This window comes from Chlorocebus sabaeus, chromosome 11, assembly GCF_047675955.1.
Source record: "Chlorocebus sabaeus isolate Y175 chromosome 11, mChlSab1.0.hap1, whole genome shotgun sequence".
Lineage (NCBI taxonomy): Eukaryota > Metazoa > Chordata > Mammalia > Primates > Cercopithecidae > Chlorocebus > Chlorocebus sabaeus.
The window spans coordinates 126,271,910-126,297,482 of NC_132914.1; the positions used below are offsets into that span (position 1 = coordinate 126,271,910).

The window sequence follows — 25,573 nt, forward strand, 5'->3', positions numbered from 1 at the left end:
CAAAGACTCACAGGGAGATAGCGCCATGTGATGACAGAGGCAGGGACTAGAGTGATGTGTGCACCAGCCAGGAGACCCCAGATTGCCATGAGCCGCCCAGAGCTGGAAAAGGAGGCATGGGGCTGATTTGGCCTCATAACACCTGGAAGGAACCACCTCTGCCAACATCGTGACTATGGACTCTGAAGAATAAATTCTGGTTGCTGTGAGCAGCCCTGCTTGCAGTGATTTGTTATGACGGCCCCAGGAAACCAATACATCTCCCACAACACAGGTAGCCTTTGTGCTAAGGACAGACCCTGCATTCTCCTATCTCTGACTTTCTGATGAACAGATCAGCATGTTTTCCTGTATACACATATCGTTTGGGGTCAGATGTGGGGAAGGCATGTCACAGTGTGCTTGAGAAGAAGGACCTGTTGGCCAGGCATAGATTCTGCCGATCCAAGTCACGCTTGCATTGGGCCTCTGGCCTGTAGCACTTCTCACCTCTGCCTCCCCTCTCCACCCGCCGGAGCAGTCATCCACAGTAATCACTGGCTCAGAGGATGCCAGTCTCCGTTGGGGGACACCCCGGGATCACCCATCTTCCTGCCAGAGCATCATTTGCTGCTGTAAGGGCAAAACAAAGGGTGGCAAGGAGCTAATGACTGCACCTTGGGAAGCTCCAACTGGGCAATTAATTCACAGTTCTGAGCTTTCCCAGAAGGAAAGAGATAAATTGTTCACTTACACTCCCAGGGTGTCCTTAGCAGAGACTCATTTGTAAAACGGGTGTGAAACCGAGGGTAGGGCGAGGCTCTGAGGGGTAAGACACATTCCTGGAAGGCCAGTGGGCCCCACCAGCCCAGTGCCAGGGCCATCACAACTGGCTGCCCTTGGCTTGTGCACAGGCTTAGCTGCCGAGGACCTTAGGAACAGTGGTTGGTGTTATGGATTGAACTGGGATCTCCCCCACCCCAAATTCATAGTGGAAGTCCTAACGCCCAGTATCAGAAAATGACCTTGTTTGGAAATAGGGTCACTGCAGATGTAATTAGTTGAGATGAGGTCATATGGGAGTACAGTGGGCCCTAGTTTCCTTGGGGAAATTTGGAGCCGGGCATGGTGGCTTATCCTGTAATCCCAGCACTTTGGGAGGCCAAGGCAGGATGACTGCTTGAGGCCAGGAGTTTGAGACCAACTTGGGCAACATAGTGAGACTCCATATTTACAAAAAATTAAAAAAAAAAAAAAAAGCTAGGTATGGTGGTGTGTGTCTGTAGTCCCAGCTACTTGAGAGGCTAGGGTGGGAGGATTGCTTGAGCCCAGGAGGTTGAGGCAGCAGTGAGCGTTGATCACACAACTGTACTCCAGCCTGGGTAGCAAAGTGAGATCTCCGGCTCACAAAAAGGAGGACATTTGGACACGGACACACACACACAAGGAGTCTGTCACATGAAGCTGAAGGCAGAGATCAGAGTGATGCTTCTATAAGCCAAGGACTACCAAGGACGCCAGCAACTGCAGGAGCTGGGAGGGACCTGCAGGAGTTCCCCCAGAAACCCTCTGAGGTAACCAGCTCTACCTACACACTGAGCTCAGACTTCAAGCTTGCAGAAAAGTGAGGTCATACATTTCTGTGATTTAAGCTGCCCAGTTTGTGGTACTTAGTTATGGTAAAGTACCTGTAGCCGCAGTCCAGGGAGGGAACTGAGAAGCTGCGATGGACAGACCCCCACAGAGATGCTGATGAGGCCGGCAGCCCTCCAGCTTCCAGCACCATCTTCCTTGGGAATTTGGGAAACTCAGTGCCTCCAGGGGCCCCACAGGTGGTGTCAGAGAGAGAACCAGCCAGGTGCGAGAGAAACCACCTTGCACCACTTATTTATTCACACTCAAAAAGACACCTCGTGGACATTTCAGTTCAGACTTTCCTATCAGTTCTTTCTTGGATTCTGGGCACATAGATTGCATGATGGTTTGCATTGTGATGGCATCTTCAGTTGTGTTCTTTGGACAATGACATTCTATATTTGCCTAGGAGACACACAGGAATTTTCTTCCCTTTCACAAAGCAATGAGCTCTTTCTGAATGATCGTGAAAACACATGGCTCCTTCCCTCTCTGTTTCCCCCACTTTTGGGTAGAGCCATAACTTGGGAGAAACACCTTTCTATTAGAAGAGTGGTGAGATGGAGCATAAATGGAGTTGGTCAACTCTGGGTCCAGAAGACATCATGGGTGGAGAGGATTCAAACCTCAGTGCCACTTTGCCCCATCGGGGCCAAGTCAGATTGGCAGCTCCATTTCGCCAGTGTCTGAATTCTCAAGCGATGCTAGAAATCTAGATTTCTAAGGTGAAATTATCAAAGTTTTGAATGTTGGCTCAATTTTCTCCATTCTGCAACCAGTTTCATTGTCTTTTACAAAACTTATGACTGGCTGGGTTCCGTGGCTTACACCTGTAATCCCAGCACTTTGGGAGGCCGAGGTGGGAGGATTGCTTGAGCCCAGGAGTTCAAGATCAGCCTGGGCAACATAGCAAGACCCCCAATATCTACAAAAATTACAAAAATTCACTGAGTGTGGTGGCATGTGCCTGTAGTCCCAGCTACTCGGGAGGCTGAGGTGGGAGGATCACTTCAGCGCTTAGAAGGCAGAGGTTGTAGTGAGCTGAGATTGTGCCACTGCACTCCAGTCTGGGCAACAAGACAGAGCAAGACCCTGTCTCAAAACAAAAACAAAAACCCCAGGCTATCTGAAATTATTTTGTGTGCTGTTTATTCCCCCCACCCAAATAGATGTAAGTAAGGTTTTTGAAAGTGCATGTGCATTTGCTGTATGTATGACTCTGTCTCTAGTGCTTGCAGCTATTCCTGGTACAGAGTAGCTGCTCAGTAAATACTGGCTGAGTAAATGAGTGATCTATCACTTGCTATTGTTTGCATGAATACAAGGATTCCATGCAACTTCTTGTTATGTAGAATTGTCTTGGGGCTGCAGTTGATAAAGGAATCTACAATCAACTTTTTAACCCAGTCCAGAGTTATTGTGTGTATGTACACTCAAGACCCAAAGGAAGGACAGAAAATTTTCCTCACTCCAGCCCAAAAGGAGGCTGGAATACATGCTTGCCTGCCACAGTTTCCACTTACCACTATTAGTCAGTAGGCTTTTAGGAGAGGATTGCACGTGTGATTTATTTGCAAATCCTTTCAGATCCTGAAGGAGAGACACTTAGTACACAATGCACTTTGTCATCACGTGTCAACATCCCCTCGATGCAGAGAGCAGCATTACACGATGTAAGGGTGTAATTGGATTGTGCTGGGATCCTTAAATCTGCATTTCATTTGGAGCCACAGCTTTTGCAGAGCCATTTGCAATTGATGCAAGCCCCATGGAGGGGGTCAGCGTGGAGGAGGACAAAGGACAGCCATAAAGCCACTGAATGCAAACTTTATATTTACAGTCAGTAAGTGTATAAATATATATTACATTCTTACAATCTACAGTACATTCTACACGTAGATGGATTTGGGAGTGGGCAGTGGCTGCAGTACTCAACAGAACATGACACAGGTAAGCATGGAAAGAAATATGAGGATGTTACTGAAAGCAAAGGATTCTCATCAAACGGGGTGACAGCTTAATCACCCAACCAAACAAGGTAGGTAAGCTTGCGGACAGGAGCAGGTGACTTACTGGCTGCAGAAACCCCAGTGTCAAGAGCAAACTGATAGCACCACAGTTGCAGGGGAGAGGGCTAAGGTTGGAAGGGTAAACTGGTGAAATTTACACACACATGATCTAAAGAGAATTCAATTCTATGGAGAGGGAGAAGGAGTAAAGACATACTCAAAATTAGAGACAGAGAGGAAGCAGGGAGATAGGTTCAAAGGAGGAGAGAGATACAGAGACACACAGAGTCGAAAACAGACATTGAAAGAGCAGAGAGAATGAAAATGACAAAGAGGGAAAAATGGAATGGATTCAACAGCACGGCCTCTTCTGCCCTCCACCCGCTGCCCCCTACCATCTTTCTCAGGATCCTATCTGGCTGGGAATCACCCAACACACCATTCTCTACCTTAGCGTGAGATGGGGCAGGAATTCGCTGATGTCTCCTTCCCCCCATCTTCATAGGCTCCATAAGTGAGGGGATTCAGGGATATCCTGCGTCATGCTGATCTCAAGCAATGCGAAACCTTTCGGGGCTGACTGCAGGACCAGGTGCTTGCAGACCTGCATCTCCACCACACGCAGACACCCCTCATCCCTTCACACCTCCAAGGCGAAGAAGGCTTCTGTGCTGTCCGGTGTGTGCGAGGCCAGGCCTCCTGCTGGACCCACCGCGTTCACACCCAGAACCCCCCAACTCCACACGTCCTGCACATTCCACACAGGCACCCAGATTTGTCTCAACAGCCTTGAGGGCACATTCTTGGACAGGAGATCTGCCATGAACAGTGAAAGACCCATCCCAAGTGGCCCTGTTTTCTTTCTAGAAAAGCAAGGGAGTGTCTATCCCCTGGGGTGGAATTCACTGTGAGTACTGCCCATGCCCAGAGACCAGCCTCTTCAAAGACGGACTGCGTGGGACATATGCCCAGGTTTGTGGGGGGAGCTTCTCTATAGAATGTCACTTGGGAGTTGACACAAAACCCAGAGGGAGAAAAAAGACTCAGCAAACACTAGAAACTGCCCTCTCCCTCCCCCACCCACAGGTGACCAGAGGCTTTGGGGAGGGTGGCAATGCAGTGGAGGAATAGAAATGGATACATTGTGAACTTGACAGGAATCAAAAGAGCCTGGTTCTTTGAACCTGATTCAAATTCTATGCCCAGTATCCTTAGTTTACAAATAAAGAAGTGCCCTGAAGGGCTCAGGATTTGTGTCCATGTGTTTGTCCTTGGCATGTAGTTACAAAGGTATTTGTGGCCTGTTAGCCCACATGTTCCCTTTCAGTCCTTGTCAGCCACTGCCTTGGCCTGCCCATGATCTGAGCCAGCTCTGGCCCAGCCTTTGAGAGACAATGACTCCCGGTCATGCCTCCCCCAGCGGACGGCGGCACTGGACCGCCCGTGATCGCGCTCACAGCGAGATGTGCTGCTCCGTTTCGAGGACACGCTTCCTCCCATTGATCCACGGATCCTCCACCTGAGTTGCGCTTTTCTCCGGTAGTCTGCAATATCGAATATTGGAGCCATGTGGATTTTACAATATCCAAATTGCTTTGATTCGAGAGAGAGAGAGAGAGGGGCTATTCTTTCCTGGAAACTCAGATGCTCAGTGATTCCGAACTCCTTTTTGTTTCAGGTCTGAAAAATCTTGCCATGCATGATAAACCTCTTAAGCAAGACACTGTACTCTGGAATGTGTGCGTCGATGCGGACTCCAGGCCTAGCCGCTGAACCGGGGTCACTGGCTGAGGCTCCATGGACAGTGTCATCCTTATTTTGTCCTGTTGCTTTGTTTCTCTTCCGGGGGCACCGTTGCTACACATCCTGGAATTAAAGGCTGAAAGGTGAGTGAGAACCAATGTCTGTGTGTGTCTGGCTTACACATTTTCATGTAACCTCTCCATGTAGTTGTGCAGCTCTTTGCAGTCCCCAGGGTCCAGATCCTGGCAGACCCACTTAATGTCATCCTCGCTACTCATCACGATGGAGTTCCTGGTGGGGTACTCGTCGTCGGAGGAGACGGCGGTGAAGGTGGTAAATTTCACCCTTTTCCTTTTTGAGGTAGGGGATGTTGGGGGATCACTTTTCTGGTCTTTCCCATCGATGACGATGGGTCCCAAAGGTTTGAACAGCTGCCCATTGATGCTTTTTTGGGAGTTTGTGCTGAGGAGATATTTACTTTCCTCGAAATCCATGCCCCTGTCAATGGCAGTGATTTGCTCATCTTGCGAGGAGGCAAAGTTGATGTGATTCTCCAACAGCTCTGTCCGGTTGCTTAACCCAACCCAGTCATGAGAGTGACTCATCCCTTCCTGCTCCTCGAAGGGAACCTGTTTGTGTCTGTACTTTAATGCAAAGGTCACACAATTTATCAAGAAGACCAAAATGGCCAAACAGAAGACACCCAACAAAGCATACATCCCAATTTCCAAGTCGCTCAGCCCTTTGGATGCCTGCATAAGGTCATTCCCATCCATTTCCGCATTGCTTCTGGGGAGGTCCACCTGGGCTGGGAAGCTGGTGAGGTCACTGGGGACAGTCTGCAAGTGGCTGTCGTTATCGAAAAGGTTTTCCTGGCCTTTCTTCTTCTGCAGGATGGACCTGTCTGTTGTGGTGCCCCGTCCCTCCATGAGTCCCATGGAAGAACTGCCATAGTACTGTCCTTCCTGACTCCCCCATTCCTGCAAGGGTTTTTTGGGCCTTCTGTCACTGACATTGTTTTCCAGGTGAACCCCTGCCCCTGTGTGTCTGCTGTCACTGGTGTTGGGGTTAGCATCATTTTGGCCAAATTTAACTTTGATGTTTGCTGTTCCAACAGCTAACACACTCTTCCGCTTGGATTTCTGGCAGGATTCACTAATAACCATTTCCACCTTGACCAGGGCGCCTTGTCCTTCGGTTTCTGCAGCAATGATAGGCCAGTTGAATTTGGGGTCTTGGTGGATGGAGACCACCTTCTCATCCAAAGATGTGGCCACCAAGGAGAAGTCTTTCCCATCATAAATATCCAAGGGTGTGACTGAGCCATCACTGAACTGGACCCAGCAACTGATGGCTGCTTCCTATTGAGAAAAATATGTAAGTTAATTAAAATGGGCCAAAAGGCTCATTGAGCCCCAAGTCTTAGTACAGTAGACACACTATGGAAAAATATTGCTACGAGAACAAAGACAAGCCTTTCAAATAGTATAGAAATAAGCGATAAGAAGTACCAAGAGTATAAAAGAAAACGAATTCTCACAAAGATGCAAAAAAGCAAAATAAAACAACAAAATGACAAAAGAGGGTCGGTATTAAACAATCCATAAGAAGATTTTGCTTTTTTTTTTTTTCTCCCTCCCGTAGGTGTTAAAAGGAAGATGGGCCCTTGGGCTGTTCAGAATCGACTTCTGAACAATAATAAATTGCACGACAAAGGAAATTACTGGTGAGTGGAATCATTTACAAGTGTTACGCATTCAAATGAAAAATATTTATTACATTATTTATAAGTTGTAATACTGAGTCTCCACTGATCACTGGCAACACAGATAAAAGCGTCTGATCTAGATGAGATCCCACTGCAGGGCTGCAGGCTGTGGTTTGGCCAGCCCTGCCTTTTCTAAGCCTGCAGGAGTAGGTCTGTCCTGACCTCAGGACATAGTCTTGGCTTGAAGGGAGTAGTTAGGCCTGACAGCAGGAGAGGCAAAGCATCGTGATTGGAGAGTCTTCGTCTCTTTCTTCACCCAGCCCAACTGGAGGAAACTGGAAGGCCAAAAAGCAGCCAGAGCCGGGGTTTGTGCACCTCTCAGTCTCTTGCTGTTTTCACTCTGTTGATTTAGACCAACTTTCTTTGCAAATAGTTTGACCGGGCAGATCATTGGAGATAACCTCCAATTTCATGCCAGCCTTTAATTTTAGTGAAGACGTCATTATGCTTGACAGCGCAGAGGCAGATCCATTGCTTCCTCCCTCCTCCCTCCCTCTCGGAGAACCTGCTCTGCCCCAAGCCCGAGATGATGAACAGCACTAGGCGGCCCCTGATCCTGCCTGCTGGGCCACAGCAACAGCTGATTGGAACGAGACAGCTGCTGCCATTAGAGCCATCAAGCTCAGCAACGCTGAGCCAGCCAGCATGACTCTCACCCTCTGTCTCTCTCTCTTCTCTCTCTCTTTCTCTTTCTCTCTCAAACTTGAAACCAGAAAGACAAGACTGGCAAAGTCAGGTTGAGAAGCTGTGTAGTGGGGGCTCATATAAAATTGGGAATGAAGCCCTCTGATGGACTACGTGTAAGCAAATGTTTGGGCATGGCATTTATCCATAGGAAGACAATAATGAGTTAGACCAAAGTAAAAACACAGGTGAGAGAGAGAGTGGGCATGAGAGTGTTGACCTTCCCTTTCCTCCAAGGTCTTGCAGCTGGGTTCTGTGAGATCCCTCCAATCCTCATAACACATCCTTTGTTATTTAAGCTTTTCCTTGGGTGGACTTTTTTCTCTTACAACCCACTGGCCCCTGACCATGACAGAAGTAATTTTACACAGTTGTTATTTAGTCTTTGGAAGTAAGAAGAAAGGCTCCTCAAATGTGGCTGGTGGCCTCTGCTCCTTCCTTCAGCTCAGCCAAGAAATACTTACGCTGTTAGACATCGGCTTGGACTCCCTGCTAAGTGGAGAACCTTGCCAAGGCACAGAGCGAAAGCTACTGGACATGACACTGACTTACCAGGTTCTCTCAATCTGCCATGAAATCTGAGCAGAGCATTCAAATGCACAATGGAGTTCCTGAAACCACCACTGTCAGAGCCAAGTTGCAGGCAGGGAGTGAGAGCCCTGCAAACCACCTATGGAGCAAATCTCAGGGTAGCGTGTTTAGCTCTGCATGTCAGGAACGGATTAGCCTCTGGCCTTCTTCCAGCTGCATCTTATCCCTTCCTTAAGGCCTAGCTGGTGGTCAGCTGATGTTATCACCCACAAAGACAGTGAAAAGCCTCAGGTTATTTCTTCATTGCCATCTGTAATTTGCCTCTCGGCTGGCATTCTTCCTTGAGAAAAGGAGGTTTGCTTTGCCCAAAAATTCAATTCTGTTATTGCGATCATCCGCTTTCAAGAGTTTTCTAATCCAAAACTCTGCAAACAAAGACTGTAGTATAAGGACTAGGAGATTAGCTCATGCCTAAGAGGGGAGCATTACATGACAGGTGCAGGCTGGGAAAGTGGGAAGGCTCTTTGTGCCTCTTGGCAAGTCCAGTGTAGCACTCCTGCCTCCTCTGAACATGGTCACAGCCGCTGCTGGTGCACGAAGGCAGGGCAGGCCTGGTACCTCATCCTGCTGAGGGAGAGTGTGCAAAAAAGGCTCTGGATCCAGAAGGGAAGCAGTCAGAACAATATCCCATTTGGGCTGGAGGGATTCCAGCTGCTCACATGAAGATGATCCCTTTTCATGGGGCACAAAGAACTAATGACCTGCAACCACTATGTTTTGTTGTTAAGCAAGCTTCACCCAAATTCCTATGTTTTAAGAAGTAATGTTTATCTACCTCTAATGAGGGAGAACATACTACTTTCAAAGGTCCCCTATAATAGTCCCCTTTGTAAACCATTGCATCCACATACAAACACATGCACCACACACACACAACACACAATACATTCACAACACACATACACATATACATGCACACAGGTGCCTATAAAACACATACAACACAAAATACTGACACAAGACACACATGCATATACACACACGCATAAAGCAAAAACATGCATACATGACATACACAGACCCACAGCACACACATATACATATGTATATATACACATGACATATAGACACATGCAATGCATACATACATACAACACACAATACATTCACAACACATATACATGCATACAGGTGCCTCTATAACACAAGCATACATGCAAAACACACAACACAAAACAACACAAAATACAGACACAAGACACACACGTGCAGACACATAGACAAAGCAAAAACACAACATATATGTACACAACACATACATAGACACAACACATATATACATGTGTACACATACAACACACAGACACAGGCAATACACACATACAACACACAGAAACACACAACACACTCTATTAGCTCACACTGGTTCCAAATAAAGTAAAAGAAAATTGTGACTGACATCCCCATGAATTCTCTGTTTTTGCCTTGAGCTGAACAATGAATGGTCTGGAAGCGATGTCCCGCCACGGGCTCCCCACTCAGCAGGTCTGTCACGCTCCACTCCATCAGGACCTTGGCAGCAGGCTGTGCACCTGCTCTGAGCCTGCACGTGCCCTCATGCCCTCATGGAAGCAGGAAGGATGTGGAGAGCACAGGTGACCACCTGCATGCACCTGCACTGTGGTGGATGAGGGGCGGGCCTTTCCTCCAGGGCTCCTGCCCCTTAGTGGCTTCTCATTTTTACATGTTGCAATCCTTATGTATATTTGTATTTATTTTTTTCATCTCTGCATGAGGGAGCTGGGAAACATGAGGCAGAGGAGTCACCTGCTTCATAAGAGCCCTTTGCAGATGGAGAAACACCCGATATGTGATCCCACTCTATTGTGCCACCTGCCTGGCGTGGTGCCTGCCTGGTGTGTGATCCACTTGGTGTGGGAGCCCTGCTGAAGTGTGTCTCAAACCCTCCTCCATACCTGTTTTGGCCTCTGCAGAAGTTCCTGAGCCACTGCAGTGGCAAAGATGGCTCTGTTGCTTCCTGGGCTGAGCTGCAAGGAGAGCGACAGCCCTGTCACCAGCTGCACCCCGAGGTCTGTGATGGTCACCTTCTCGTCCAGCACGGTGATGGTCTTTTCAGCGAGGATGGTGTCTGACAGAGGAGACAGGATCTGGAGGGCGGAAGCGACATGACAAGGAAAGGCTTTCTGTGGTCCAGGCACTGCCTCCAGTTGCAGGAGGAAGTGCCAAGTGTGCAGGCAGCTACAGGGCAATGTGTGAGCCAGAAAGTATGAGAACAGGTCTTTCCCACTGACACCGCCTTCTAAATCACATATTTTGCTTGAGAAAATGGAAAGCATTTTTTGCGTAAAGCAAGGTGGTGTCAAGTAGTGGGCAGGCAGGGCTTGGCCCCTCCCCACACCCCACACATCAGCTCCATTTCCCACCATGCTCCATCCTGGACAGGAGGAACTGAAATTTTCATTTGACTATTAACTTTATGATTTTTCTACATCACAGATCATCTCTCTACTCTTTAGTGTGTGTATTTTGTTTAAAAGTATTTATTTTGCTAAAATTTGTTTTTTCAAAAGCCTTTCTATCACCAGCAAACAATGGGTTGGGTGTACTGGTTACATATTGACGGCTTTCTCTCTTGCACACGAAAACCAATGCGCAACTGGAAGGTGGATCCTGCTGGTCCATCTCAATCATGTGTGTCACTGGAGGCCACACTGTACACTTTGGGAAACACAGCGTATGATGCCTGATGATGTGGAATATCGTCGGGCATATTCTGATAAACGTAGGTTCTGAGTGTCTATGCCTGACGCCAACAACCCAAAGCCTCATTTCTCCTGTGGACACCCGGAATGACCTGGAAAATGAGGCTTATGTGCAATTTAGACCCTGGACAGGAAATTCTGCATTTTTTTTTTTTTTTGTATTTTTAGTAGAGACACGGGGTTTCACCGTGTTAGCCAGGATGGTCTCGATCTCCTGACTTCGTGATCCACCCGCCTCGGCCTCCCAAAGTGCTGGGATTAATCCTGCTTTTGAGGAACGTCTGTAGAATCACCTCTTCCTCCTCTCACCCTTTGCCCCAATGATAAAGAGCTGTCTTAGATGCCTCACGACCCCGCGTAACTCAACCTTCTGGCAGGGAAGGGCTTCATTCTCTGCTCTCCTGCTTTTTCGACCTCTTTCTCTTTTCAAGTTTTTGGTGATATTTATGATGTATGTCAAGACAGCAGTTTTCCCAGGACCCTTTAAGACCAGGAATCAAAGCTCCATACTTCTATCCGAATGCCACCTTCACTTTCCGGTCCAATTGGGACAATTTAAATGGAGGCGAGCAGGAGAGATGCGTCCCCAGAAGAAAGTGGACAAGTGAATTTATGACTCAGGAGGACGCAGTGAAAAAAAAGAAAATAAGAACCAAGGTTCGCAGGAGTAGATGCCTCACCAAAATAATGTTCACGTTTAACGTGTGCGAAGCTGGCCCACTTCCTCTTCCCCGACACCTGATTTCAGAATGGTATGTCTTTTCCCCTTTGCACTTCAATTGTCACTTAAGGGAAGATGTTAATACCAAATTCTCAACTCACTGTGAGTTTCTGGACATCAGTTTCAGTTTAGCCTATAGATTTATGATAGGGATTCAGGTCTTTCAACTTCTTAGTCAATTGTGGAGGTTGCAAGCTCTCATTTATGAGGCAGATATGTTTTGTCTGACATAAGTCATATTTTAAGGTAGAATTAACGATCATCATTTAGAGAGCCAGAAGATTTCACATAAAAACATAGACTTCCAGCTTTTCTAGAAAATTGGAACATATGGCCACAGTGGACTTGCATTTCTTCTTGGCAGCTTTTGGCTGTAAGAGCTTGCCCCTTTTCCACAGTCCCCACCACTCTCTGTTGTCTCTCTAACACTCAGAGGAAAATCAGCTGCTGTCTTTCAGCACACACCCAGCCTACTCTCCTCACTGACGGTAGCTTCTCAGCTTTTAGAGATCATTAGAGTGTGTGACTCCTGGTCTACAGCCCAAACCCATTTATTTTCCTCCTTGGATAAAATGAAGTTTTAGATATACCAGCCAATTTTCTAGAATGGATATGTTTTAAATCTTCCATGATCCAATCTAGTCTCAGTTATGATGATTCCTCATGCACAGCTGTTTTCGAAGCCTCACAGATTGCCTGATAAGACAATCGCATTGCCTGCAGAGGGGGCAGCTGCTGGGGAATACACTTTTCCTTTGGCTACGACGTACACTATTTGGGTGATGGCTACGCTAACAAGGCAGACACGCAATATGTCCAGGTAACAAAACTACACTTGCACCCCTTACATGTTTACAGAAAGAAAACAAACTCCTGCTTTGTTCTCAGCTGGGAGGTAAATGACCAAACCCTCACAAGCCTCCCAGAACACTGTTTTGTAAAAGCGTTTGTTTCAAAACCCGAGTGTTGCGGCTGGTCCTCTCCATCACCCGCTCCCCAGCAGAAGGGGCCCAAGAGACAAATGGAGGCACAATAACTTCGTTCCTTCCTTCAGCACATGTCTGAGTTATTCAGGTTCTCATCAGGCCACCGGCTGTGACTTGGTAGAGGCGGTCACAATATCCTGAAGCCATGGGAAGGTTTAGGTGACCATGCTCGGCGGCGGAAAGTGGCTCAGCAAGAAGCTGCTGGCCGTGCCTGTGATTCAGATCACATGAGCTCACCTCAAAAGCTTGTTTACCAAGATAGTAATGCCTACCACAGCTTGGGCAAAATAGTGTGTTTCAAGCATGACCACCATGGGAGTCAGCCCAGAGTTTCTCACCTATAAGTAATATGTGAGGAATTTCGAGATTCTCATCACATCATTACATGATTTGTATTGTGGTTTCATTTGAGATGGAGTCTCGTTTCATCACCCAGGTTGGAGTGCAGTGGCACGATCTCAGCTCACTGCAACCTCTGCTTCCCAGGCCCAAGCGATCCTCCCACCTCAGCCTCCAGGAGCTGGGACCACAGGCGTGCACCACCACACTCGGGTAAATTTTTGTATTTTTGGTAGAGATGGGGTTTTGCCATGTTACCCAGGCTAATCTCAAACTACTGAGTTCAGGTGATCTGCCCGCCTCGGCCTCCCAAAGTGCTGGGATTACGAGCGTGAGTCACTGCACCCAGCCAACATCACTTGTATTGTTTACTTGACAATTTCTTTGAATTTAGCCATCCTAAAAATAGATACCATTCCCAGCAATGACAAACAGCTGGTTTCTCCTCTGGGCAGAGCAGAGGTGGGAAGACAGAGAGATCTTGCTTTGGGGATTTTTTTTTTTTTTTTTTTTTTTTTTTTACCTGAATGGTGGTCATCCCAAGTTCCTGTCCCATCAGGATCTGTCCACCTTGCAGCTTGGCGATCCTGGGCTCCTCCACCTGCATGAAGTCATTTATCAGCTCCGTGATGTCCACTTGCCAGTCTGAGCCCAGCAGGTGGGCCAGGTGTCCCCCAGGGCCGGCCGCCTCAGCCACAAACTGCGTCAGGACCCGCACCATGGCGTGCTGGTACTGCAGGGTGCAGCCGCGGCCCCTCCGCTCATCGTCCTCCTCTTCCTCACTGTCCCCAGCAGGCCTGTGAAAGAGGCAGTGCAGTTTGCAGACAGTTACCTGTTGGTTCTCTGTAAGGGGCTGTGTGTGGAGCCTGGTGGGGGCTGCAGAGGTAAGGAGACCATGAGACTTCAAGGAGTTTACATCCAGACAAGCAGAGGTGAACCTGACATACTAACCACTGCTCTGGCGTGACCAGTCCCATCAGCAAGGCCGGTGCAGCTAGCAGAATGTAAGGTGTTCCCAGTGGCCCCCACCTCCTGGTGTCTACTTTGTGTAAACCTCTCCCCTTGAGTGTGGGCTGGACCTAGTTTCTTTTGTCCAGTGAAAAAGTTATGGCGAAAGTGATTGGATGGTCACTTTCTTGGCTAGACTTGAAAAGCCGGTGACTTCTGTCTTGCTTGTGTTTTCTTTCCTTGGTTCTTTGCACTTGCTCACTCTGATGAAGCGAGCTGCATGCTGTGAGCCAAGCTGTAGAGATTTCCAGCCAGCTAGAAACTGAGAGTGAACTCTGGCCAGCACCAGTGAGGAACTGAGACCAGCCAGCACCCGCGCGAGTGAGCCTGCACGTAGATCCTTCCCCACATGAGCCTTGAGATGGGACCCCAGCCCCACTGACATGGGCTGCAGCCTGTAAGAGCCCCTGCTCAGAAGACCCAGCTCAGCCATGCCTAGATTCCAGAGCCACGGAAACTGTTCGATAATACATGCTGTTCTTTCTCTTTTCGAGATAGGGTCTTGCTCTATCATCCAGGCTGGAGTGCAGTGGTGCGATTTCAGCTCACTGCAGCCTCGAACTCCTGGACTCAAGCAATCCTTCCACTCCAGCCTCCTGAATAGCTTGGACTATAGTGCAAGCCACCATGCCCGGCTAATTTTTAAAATTTTGTGTAGAGATGTGGTCTCGCTATGTTGCCCAGACTGGTCTCAAACTCCTGGGCTTAAGCCATCCGCCTGCCTCGGCCTCCCAAAGCGCTGGAACTTACAGGCGTGAGTCGCCATGCCTGGCCAGCATGTTGTTCTTGTAAGCCACATTAACATTGGGGATCATTTTTAACCCACTAAGCTTTGGGATAAGCCACTATGTTAGACAGAATGGATATAGCTAACACGACAAGGCCAGGGATGAATGGTGTGGTTCTGTAAGCCAGCACACAAAGCGGGTGAATATGTAACCCCAGGTGAGGCCAAATGTGATAACAAAGGCAGAGAGGGCCAGGATGCTTGGAAGGAGACAGATGTCAGCTGCTCCCTCAACATCTGGTCCCTTCTGTGCAGTTGGCCCTTTGAAGGCACCGTCTCGGTCTCCATCAGAACAGCAGCTGTTCCCTCTCACACTCACTCTGCTGCCATGTCTGAACCAGGCAGCTGTGACAGCGTGTGGGATGTGCTGTGGTGAGACTCAACCAGGTCCCTGGTGAATCTTCCCCTACAGTTTCTTCCCTCTGCAGCACCAACCGTCACCCTCTAATCCACGCCCTCAACTCAACACCAGAAACCCCAGCGACTGAGAAAGAATCATTGCTGAAGCCAGCTCCCAACTGTCCCTGAGACCCACAGCCTTCGTCCTTGAAGCATCCCCTCTCCCAGGGGTCATGGGACCAAAGGAATGAGCTTGCAAGGGAGGGAATATAAGTTATCCCTCAGATGAGCACCAATTCTCCACCCCCTGCCGAGTACACAGACTCCAGGCATATTTCCTTGTCTCATAACGCATATACTTTTAGCAACATGTCGTTATACCTGAATTCTTATACACGGTTTCTCTGAGATGACAAAGTCTGTGAGTGAAGAGCCTGAGCTCCTACCACTGTCTTTACATGGTACTCACGTGGTTCCCGATGGTAGATGGTGGAGACTCCTGGGGCTCTACCAAGCACCATTGGAGTAATGTATCAGACACTCAGTGGACAAGCGTCAGACCTCATTTCACCAAGGCAGAGAGCTCAGAGCTTCTGGACTGGAGCACAGAGAGGCAGCTCAGGTCAGGCTGACCCTGTCAGATGTCCTTCCAGGGAACATCTGCTGCCTTCTTCTTTCCAGCATCAATTTTCCCTCCTCCTAGAATTTGTCCATTCATTCAGCCTTAGTGCACCTCTTCGACTAGCTCCTCTGGCTCTAGTTGGGGGAGTCCAGCCACTCAGTGTGTTCCAGGGCCTTGGCTACAGTAACTAGATAAGGGAGGCCACAAAATCCCAGTGAGGATAAGACTTAAATCCAGGACTTTGCTGGAACTAGTGGGAAGGAGAGGAGGCACTTCCTGCTGGAGTTGCAGAGAAGAGAGGATGAAAGCCTGGAACCTCCCAAAAAACACTGATAGAGAATGAAGCCAACACAGAGCAAATCAAAGCTGAGCGGTGGAGGGAGAGTTGGTCCTTAGGGTACCACATGCATCCTCAGACCCAGTCATGCCCGGATTTGCCACCCTGTACACTTCCTTCTTAGTCTGTCATGGAGTTTGAGGGGCACACCCACCTCCTGCTGGAGACGATGGGCACTCGCCAGCCCTTGATCTGATTGAGCTCGGTGTCTGAGACCTCTATCTGCAGCGGAAGTCGGGGCACCCACACTGTCATCTCCAGGGGGCTGCTCAGGTGCTGGTAGGTGAAGTTCACCATCACGTTCACCTTGCCTTTCATTTCCTTCCCATTGACAAAGACGTAGTCACATCTGTCAGAAACCTGTGAAGAGGTGAGAGAGAGAGAAGGGGAGGGGAAGGTGAGCTTTCATCCCATTGCATGGCCCAAGGAGGAGGAAAGGGAAGCACCCTGGCTGGTAGAGGTCACTTACTATGGGGAGGAGGTCCTGGTATGAAGCAGATATTGGCTGTTGCTTTTGAGTATAGCAGACGCGGTTATGATAGGTGCTCTCTGAGTACCCAGTCTTCCTGGGGTCCCTGTGGCTAGCTTGGTGGACTCCTCCCCAGGGGCTGCGTGTGTGTTGCCGACAGCTCCTGCCACATCTTCCATAGCAGACTGCCCTTAGGTGAGTGGAGCTGTGTCCCTCAGAGTTACCTGGGAGTTATGTCCTGCTCACCCCGCTTCTCTGCCCAGTGACTACCTGGGAGGGTGAGAAGCCCAGGCTGTTTGCCTCAAGGAGGGACCCACACACAGCACAGCTCACTCTTAAGAGCTGCTCAGGGAGCTGACTGTGCTGCACCGGAAGCCGACCTTGCTTGGCCCCTCCTCTTCCGCTCCTACGCTCTTCACTCCCACGCCGGTGTATCCTGAGAACGTCCTCAACAGAGCATGCGCAGACCACTTTCCCCCCCGCAGGCACGGGGTGGATTCTGCAGAGTTCCCTAGAGGGGCTCCATGGGGTTCCACAGAAGTCTCTCACCACGCGCGCTAGCTCAGTGATGCCCCTCCTGCTGGTTTTCCGAAATGTGTCCTGTCTTGCTGCTCATTCCCTCATTCTGCATCCAGAGATCATTCCCCAAATAAACCGCCTACTCTGAAGGGCACATCACAGATTCCGCTTTTCAGGGAATCCAAACGTGGATTCGTTTCATCCTCAGAACAACCACAGCGCTCGGCACCACTGCCATTCTCACATTCCAGATGAGGAAGCCGGGAGCGGGGGAGCCTGCCTATGTTCCTCTACCAGGAAGGGCAGAGCTAGGATTCAGCCCTGGGAGTCTGGCCCCAAAGCCCAGGCTCTCAACTTCTGCCTGGTGCAAGATGGCTCCCTCATGCCATCTTGCCTTACAAGAACCAAGTTCAATGGAAGGACTTTGTTCTCTTGTCTTGTCTCTTAGCTTTCGTGGGGGAAGGCAATGAGTCCTTTAGTTTTCATCCTAAACAAGAACTGGGACATGTCTTTGGGGGAGTGTGGGAGCCTAAATCATAGCTCCCAAAGATATCCACATCCTCATCCTTGGAATCTGTAAACGTTATCTTACTCATCAAAAGGGACTTTGTGGGTGTGACCAAATTAAGCATCTTTTCCCCTCCCAGCTTTATTGGCAAATAAGTACTTGGCAGACAAAACTGCATCAATCTAGGGTGTACCACATGATGTTCTGATACACATGTATACTGTGAAATAATTACAAATCAAGTTAGCTCACACATCCATCACCTCACATAGTCACGTGTGTGTGTGTGTAAGATATTTCTTAAAATTTGTATATATTTAGGAGGTACACATGGAGTTTTATCACATGGATATATTGCACAGTGGTGAAATCCAGGCTTCTAGTGTAAACATCACCCAAATAATGTACACTGCACCCATTAAGCAATTTCTCATTCCTCAACCTCTCCTAGCCTCCAACCCTTCTGAACATCCAGTGTCTATTATTCCACGCTCTTTGTCCATGTGTCCACTGTATTTAGCTCCCACTTGTAAGTGAGAACATGTGGTATTTGACTTTCTGCTTTTGGGTTGATTCACTTAAAATAATGACTTCTAGTTCCATTCATGTTGCTGCAAAAGAGGTGACTTCATTCTTCTTTATAACTGAAAAATATTTTATTCCATATAAATATATTGTATATATAGTATGTTGTATATTTATTGTATTATATATACACAATATAATGCACAATATATAACATATATGTAATACAAAATTATATTATATACAAAATTACTATATTATATATACAATATATAGTATGTTTATATATAGTATTATATACATTGTACATAAATGTGAATTATATATTTATGTACATTGTATATAAATGTTATGAAAATGTAGTGTGTGTCTAAATTATGAGTGCAGGTGTTTTCTCAATGTACTGATCTTTTTTCCTTTGGGTAGATACTGGTAGTGGGATTGCTGTAGAGAATTTTAGTTCCTTGAGAATTCTCCATACTGTTTTCCATAATTAATTTTCCATACTATGTTATATTCCCATCAACAGTGTGTAAGTGTGAGAACATGGAAGACCCACTGCCTTTGCAAATCCTAAGTCTACCATATGGTATTATTAACTAGAGTAGTCATGCTATACATTAGGACCCCATCATGTATTCACCAGCATAACTGAAACTTTCTGTCCTTTGACCAACCTCTCTTCATTTCCCCCACTTCCCAGCTCCTGGAAACCCCCATTCGACTCTTTCTATGAGTTGGGCTTTTCCCCACATATAAGCAATATCATGCAGGATCTGCCCTTCTGTGTCTGTTCTAGTTCACTTAGCATCATGTCCTCCAGGTTCATCCACATTGTTGCAAATGCTAAGATTTTCTTCTATTTTAAGGCTGAATAGTATTCCACCGTGTATAGACACCACATTTGCTTTATCCGTTCATTCACTGAGAGACACTTAGGTTGTTTCCATGTCTTGGCTGTTACCAGTATTTAAATTAAGGGTCTTGAGATAGGGAGAGCATCCTAGATTACTTGGGTGGGCCCTAAGTGGAGCTGACTGTGCTTATAAGAGGGAGGCAGGGAGAGATTTGACTGCAGTGGGAGAAGCAGGTCCTGTGACCACAGAAACAAGACGCTGGAAGATGGAGGCAGAGACCAAGGAAGGAAGGAGGCAGCTCTGGGGGCTGGAAAATGCAAGGAAGCATGTTCCCCACTAGAACCTCCGGAGGGAGGGCAGCCCTACCAACACCTTGATGTCGGCCCAGTGAAGCTGATTTGAGACTTTCGACCTTCAGAACTGGAAGAGAATACATGGGTGTCCATTGTCTCACAAAGCTGCTGGGTTTGTGGTGTGATGATTTGTTACCACAGCTGCAGAAAACGAATTCCAGGAGGGAGTGGAGGACACACCCCAGAGCACTGGATAATCCTCCCTGACTGGGGTGTCCTGACCGGGGTGTCCTCCCTGACCCGGGCGTCCTCCCTGACCGGGGTGTCCTCTCTGACCGGGGTGTCTTCCCTGATGGAGGCGTCCTCCCTGACCAAGGTGTCTTCCCTGACCGGGGTGTCCTCCCTGACCGGGGTGTCCTCCCTGACCGAGGCGTCCTCCCTGACCGGGGCGTCCTTCCTGACCGGGGCGTCCTCCCTGACCGGGGTGTCCTCCCTGACCGGGGCCTTGCTGGTTAAGCTTAGAGGGGGACATGTGGCGCTGAGGAGAAACATGGGCCCAGGTCCGGTTATGAGTGGGAGCTGCTTGTGTCTTCAGTATCTGCCACCAGCAAAAGTCCTTAAATCTGATTAAAAAACTGAATGGCACGAGCTCCGGTGGCCAACCCTCTGCGGCCGGGCCACAGTTCTCCTTGCTTCAGGGCCCAGGGTGTCTTTAATAGGAGGCTTGTTCTCTCCCAAGTCCTCCATTTCTAACTCAGACTGAATCTTCATAGGTGAGCTGACTTCTCAAAAGAAAGAAAAGGGCTGGGCGCAGGCTCACACCTATAATCCCAGCACTTTGGGAGGCCGAAGAGGAAGGATCACCTGAGGTCAGGAGTTTGAGACCAACTTGGCCAACATGGCAAAACCCCGTCTCTACTAAAAATATTAAAAAAATTAGCCAGGCATGGTGGCATGCACCTGTAGTCCTAGCTACTCGGAAGGCTGAGGCAGGAGAATTGCTTTAACCCGGGAGGTGGAAGTTGCAGTGGGCCAAGATGGTGCCATTGCACTCCAGCCTGGGAAGGTGACAGAGTGAGACCCTGTCTCAAAAAGAAAGAAAAAAAAAGACAATAAAACAGGTTGCAGAATGGAGAAAATTGAGTCAACATTCAAAACTTTTATGATTTCACCTTAGAAATTTAGATTTCTAGCATCGCTTGAGAATTCAGACACTGGTGAAATGGAGCCTCCAATCTGACTTGGCCCTGATGGGGCAGAGCGGTGCTGAGGGTTCCAGTCCTTCCTACCCCACAGGGTCTTTTTGACTCCAGAGTTGACCAGCTTTATTTATGGTCTATCTCACCACTCTTCTACTAGAGAAATGTTTCTCTCGAGTCATGTCTCCACCCAAAAGTGGAGAAAACAGAAAGGGAGGGAGCCGTGTGTTTCCAAGATAATTCAGAAAGAGCACATTGTTTTATGAGAGGGAAGAAAATTCCTGTGCATCTCTTAGGCAAAAATAGAATGTCATTGTCTAATGAACACAACTGAAGATGCCGTTATGATTCTCCATCAGGCTGGTCTCTGAAGACCTTACCTATGCTCACCTGGGCTCTGGGGACCTTACCTATCCTCACCTGGGCTCTGGAGACCTTACCTAAGCTCACCTGGGCTCTGGGAACCTTACCTATGCTCACCTGGGCTCTAGGGACCTTACCTATCCTCACCTAGGCTCTGGGGACCTTACCTATCCTCACCTGGGCTCTGGGGACCTTACCTATCCTCACCTGGGCTCTGGGGACCTTACCTATCCTCACCTAGGCTCTGGGGACCTTACCTATCCTCACCTGGGCTCTGGAGACCTTACCTAAGCTCACCTAGGCTCTTGGGACCCAGGTTCCTGAGCCTAGGTGAGCTTAGAAAGACACAAGCCTAGTCCCCCATCAGTGGACCTGGCCCCAACTCCATCCTGGTCTGGAGAGAGAACCTGAGATGTGTTCCTGCAATAGCTGGATGGAGCAGAACTTCTTCCAACATATTCTGACATCCATCCTTCCCTTCATAGCTCTGTTCATTGTATTAGATTGCTAGACATTCCAAACTTCCCCTCTGGGAGATGAACTGGAGAAATGTAACGGTCTAGGTGAGCCGGCAAGACCTGTTCATTACTTCTTGTTAAAATATGACTAACTGTACATGTCATATAATTTATTAACTACCACTTTACAATGCTGATGGTTTGAAGGGATGATCTATTAAAATTCTTGAACTTCTTTCATAATCCATTTCCAGCCAGTCGCACTGTTCCGTTATGGGGATACAGTTAATATTTCTGGCTCTAGTGTGCATAATCCGGCACTTATGTGAATTTAATGCCATTTCCTTCTTTTCTGTTTAAATGCTGTATGAATTTAAATCTTATTTAAATATCACCAACATTCTTGGTTAAATTTATGTTCTTCTAATATTTCTCTCTTTCCGTTTTTTTTTTTCAAGAGCTAAAGCTACGGATGTTGAAATTCTGTATTTTTTTCCCCCTCAAACTTGGCAGGAGTAGACATCCTACGGGAATTCTTGCATCCAATTTCCAAGTTAGGTAGTGCCTTTTTGTACTTAGTCTCAATCTTGGATTAAAGATGTGGATCACCTGAGGTCAGGAATTTGTGACCAGCCTGGCCAACATGGTGAAACCCCCTATCTACTAAAAATACAAAAAAATTAGCCGGTTGTGGTGGCGGCGCCTGTAATCCCAGCTACTTGGGAGGCTAAGGCAGGAGAATCGCTTGAACTCAGTAGGCGGAGGTTGCAGTGAGCTGAGACTCGTGTCATTGCACTCCAGCCTGGGCAACAAGAGTGAAACTGTGCCTCAAAAAAAAAAGATAACATTAATAATAGTGGTAACAATAATAGTAGTGACTAATATTCATTGTTTGCTACATGCAAGGTACTGTACTGAGTGTCGATAACTTATTCCACTTAATCCTCACAACATACCTATTAGACTGGTACCCTTACCCCTATTTTCCAGATAAGAAAATTGAAGCTCAGTGTCCTGTAGCCAGTGCCACACTGGGCTAATTAATCAGAGGAGAACTTTAGCTCATTATACTAGGCTATTTATTGGAAAACAACTTTCCCTAACTCAGGTATATCTGTTAATGAACAACACACACTTTTCTGCCAAGAGATAAGCAAGTTTTAAATGGATGCCCTGGAGGACACGCTGGACACAGTTTTAAATGGACGCCCTGGAGGACACACTGGACACAGTTTTAAATGGATGCCCTGTAGGACACGCTGGACACAGTTTTAAATGGACGCCCTGGAGGACACAGTGGACACAGTTTTAAATGGACACCCTGGAGGACACAGTGGACACAGTTTTAAATGGACGCCCTGGAGGACACAGTGGACACAGTTTTAAATGGACGCCCCGGAGGACACAGTGGACACAGTTTTAAATGGACGCCCTGGAGGACACAGTGGACACAGTTTTAAATGGATGCCCTGGAGGCCATGCTGGACACAGTTTTAAATGGACGCCCCGGAGGACACACTGGACACAGTTTTAAATGGACGCCCCGGAGGACACACTGGACACAGTTTTAAATGGACGCCCTGGAGGACACACTGGACACAGTTTTAAATGGATGCCCTGGAGGACACGCTGGACACAGTTTTAAATGGATGCCCTGGAGGACACACTGGACACAGTTTTAAATGGATGCCCTGGAGGACACAGTGGACACAGTTTTAAATGGATGCCCTGGAGGACACAGTGGACACAGTTTTAAATGGATGCCCTGGAGGACACAGTGGACACAGTTTTAAATGGATGCCCTGGAGGACATGCTGGATATGGTTTTAAATGGATGCCCCGGAGGAGGACACGCTGGACACAGTTTTAAATGGACGCCCTGGAGGACACAGTGGACACAGTTTTCAATAGGCGCCCTGGAGGACACAGTGGACACAGTTTTAAATGGATGCCCTGGAGGAGGACATGCTGGACGTGGTTTTAAATGGATGCCCTGGAGGACACAGTGGACACAGTTTTAAATGGACGCCCTGGAGGACACAGTGGACACAGTTTTCAATAGGCACCCTGGAGGACACAGTGGACACAGTTTTAAATGGATGCCCTGGAGTAAGACATGCTGGACGTGGTTTTAAATGGATGCCCTGGAGGACACAGTGGACACAGTTTTAAATGGATGCCCTGGAGGAGGACATGCTGGACGTGGTTTTAAATGGATGCCCTGGAGGACACAGTGGACACAGTTTTAAATGGACGCCCTGGAGGACACGCTGGACACAGTTTTAAATGGACGCCCTGGAGGACATGCTGGACATGGTTTTAAATGGATTCCCTGGAGGAGGACACGCTGGACACAGTTTTAAATGGGCGCGCTGGAGGACATGCTGGACATGGTTTTAAATGGATTCCCTGGAGGAGGACACGCTGGACACAGTTTTAAATGGGCGCGCTGGAGGACACAGTGGACACAGTTTTAAATGGATGCCCTGGAGGACATGCTGGACATGGTTTTAAATGGACGCCCTGGAGGAGGACATGCTGGACACAGTTTTAAATGGACGCCCTGGAGGACATGCTGGACGTGGTTTTAAATGGACGCCCTGGAGGAGGACACGCTGGACACAGTTTTAAATGGACGCCCCGGAGGAGGACACGCTGGACACAGTTTTAAATGGACGCCCCGGAGGAGGACATGCTGCAGCTGGGAGCAGGGACATGCCGCAGATGGGCTGCGGGTCAGCAGGGATGCTCCATGTGCAGAGGGAAAAAGAGGCGACTTGAGCCTATTGTGGGCTGAATTTGGTTCCCTCCCTAAATTCCAATGAATCTGACTGTATTTGGAGGCAGGGTCTTTATAGGGGTGGTTAAGTAAAAATGAGGTCACTAACATGGGCCCCTAACACAATATGCCTGCTGTCCTTTTTTCTTCGAGACAGAGTCTCACTCTGTCACCCAGGTTGGAGTGAAGTGATGCAATCTTGGCTCACTGCAACCTCCGCCTCCCGGGTTCAAGTGATTCTCCTGCCTCAACCTCCCAAGTAGCTGGAACTACAGGTGAGCATCACCATGCCCGGCTAATTTTTGTATTTTTAGTAGAGACAGGGTTTTGCCACGTTGGCCAGGCTGGTCTCAAACTCCTGACCTCAGGTGATCTGCCTGCCTTGGCCTCCCAAAGTGCTGGGATTACAGGTGTGAGCCACTGCGCTCGGCCTGGTTTCCTTTTAAGAAGAAGAGATTGGGGCATCAGGGCACTCAGGGCAGAGAGGCACCAGGGATGCACAGGGGAACGGTTATGGGGGAACACAGTGAGAAGCAACCACCCACAGGCCAGGGAGACACCAAACCTGCAGACACCTGATCTCTGACTTCCAGCATCTGCAACTGTGAGAAAATGAAGCTCTGTTGTGTAAGCCACCTGCTCCTTGGTATTTTTTTTTTATGGGAACCCTAGGAAACTGCAAGCAACTGTGCAGACAAATATAGTCAGCCGTTCAGTCCCTACAGCCTGCTTTCCTATTCCAGGAGGAAGTTGCCAGCCTGCATTGCATGGAGAGGAGGCTAGCTGGAAACTCAGGGGAGAGCCAGCGTGCAGTGGGAGCTTCTTAGATCAGAGGTGTTAAACCTGCCATCGAGGACAACCGTCTACCTGACAGCCTTCCCAGCTGTGCACATGCACTGAGTTGTTTGATTTTGACAATAACCCAGCAAGGTAGGCATTACCACAATCCCCATTGTGCAGATGAGAAATTGAGGCACGAGGAGATTAGGTGACTTGCTAAAGTTCACACAATTAGGATGCCTTGGGTCTGGGATTGGAATCCAAGCCGTTCCGGGTCCAGAGTTGGCCCTCATATCCCTCGCATGCCACAGTGCGATCGTGAGGTCTCTGGGGAGCAGAGGCTGAGACAGAAGGCCCATTAGGCCGTAATATCTGTGAAGGAGGAAGGGAAGGACCCAGGAAGGCAGCGGGAGCTCTTGGATCAAGAGGAAGACTCAATAACATTTCTGCCAGCTCACCGGAGGGGTCTGGAGCAAAGACTGCGTGCATGGGCAGGAGCCCCACTTTGGTGAAAGTGGTCAGACCCTTGAACCACGACCATCTTTGTTAATA

The 25,573-nt window shown here is 48.3% G+C and overlaps 1 protein-coding gene across 1 annotated transcript in view; it reads right to left on the reverse strand.

Moving 5' to 3' along the window:
* Nucleotides 1-3,430: 3,430 nt before the first annotated feature.
* Nucleotides 3,431-25,573, reverse strand: part of TMEM132D (transmembrane protein 132D) — an 839,174-nt gene continuing 817,031 nt past the window's right edge. Inside the window, 4 exon segments of the mRNA XM_073021227.1 lie at nucleotides 3,431-6,727; nucleotides 10,326-10,517; nucleotides 13,702-13,975; nucleotides 16,426-16,631. Of these exon segments, the coding sequence (XP_072877328.1) occupies nucleotides 5,543-6,727; nucleotides 10,326-10,517; nucleotides 13,702-13,975; nucleotides 16,426-16,631 (1,857 nt within the window). The 3' untranslated portion in view covers nucleotides 3,431-5,542.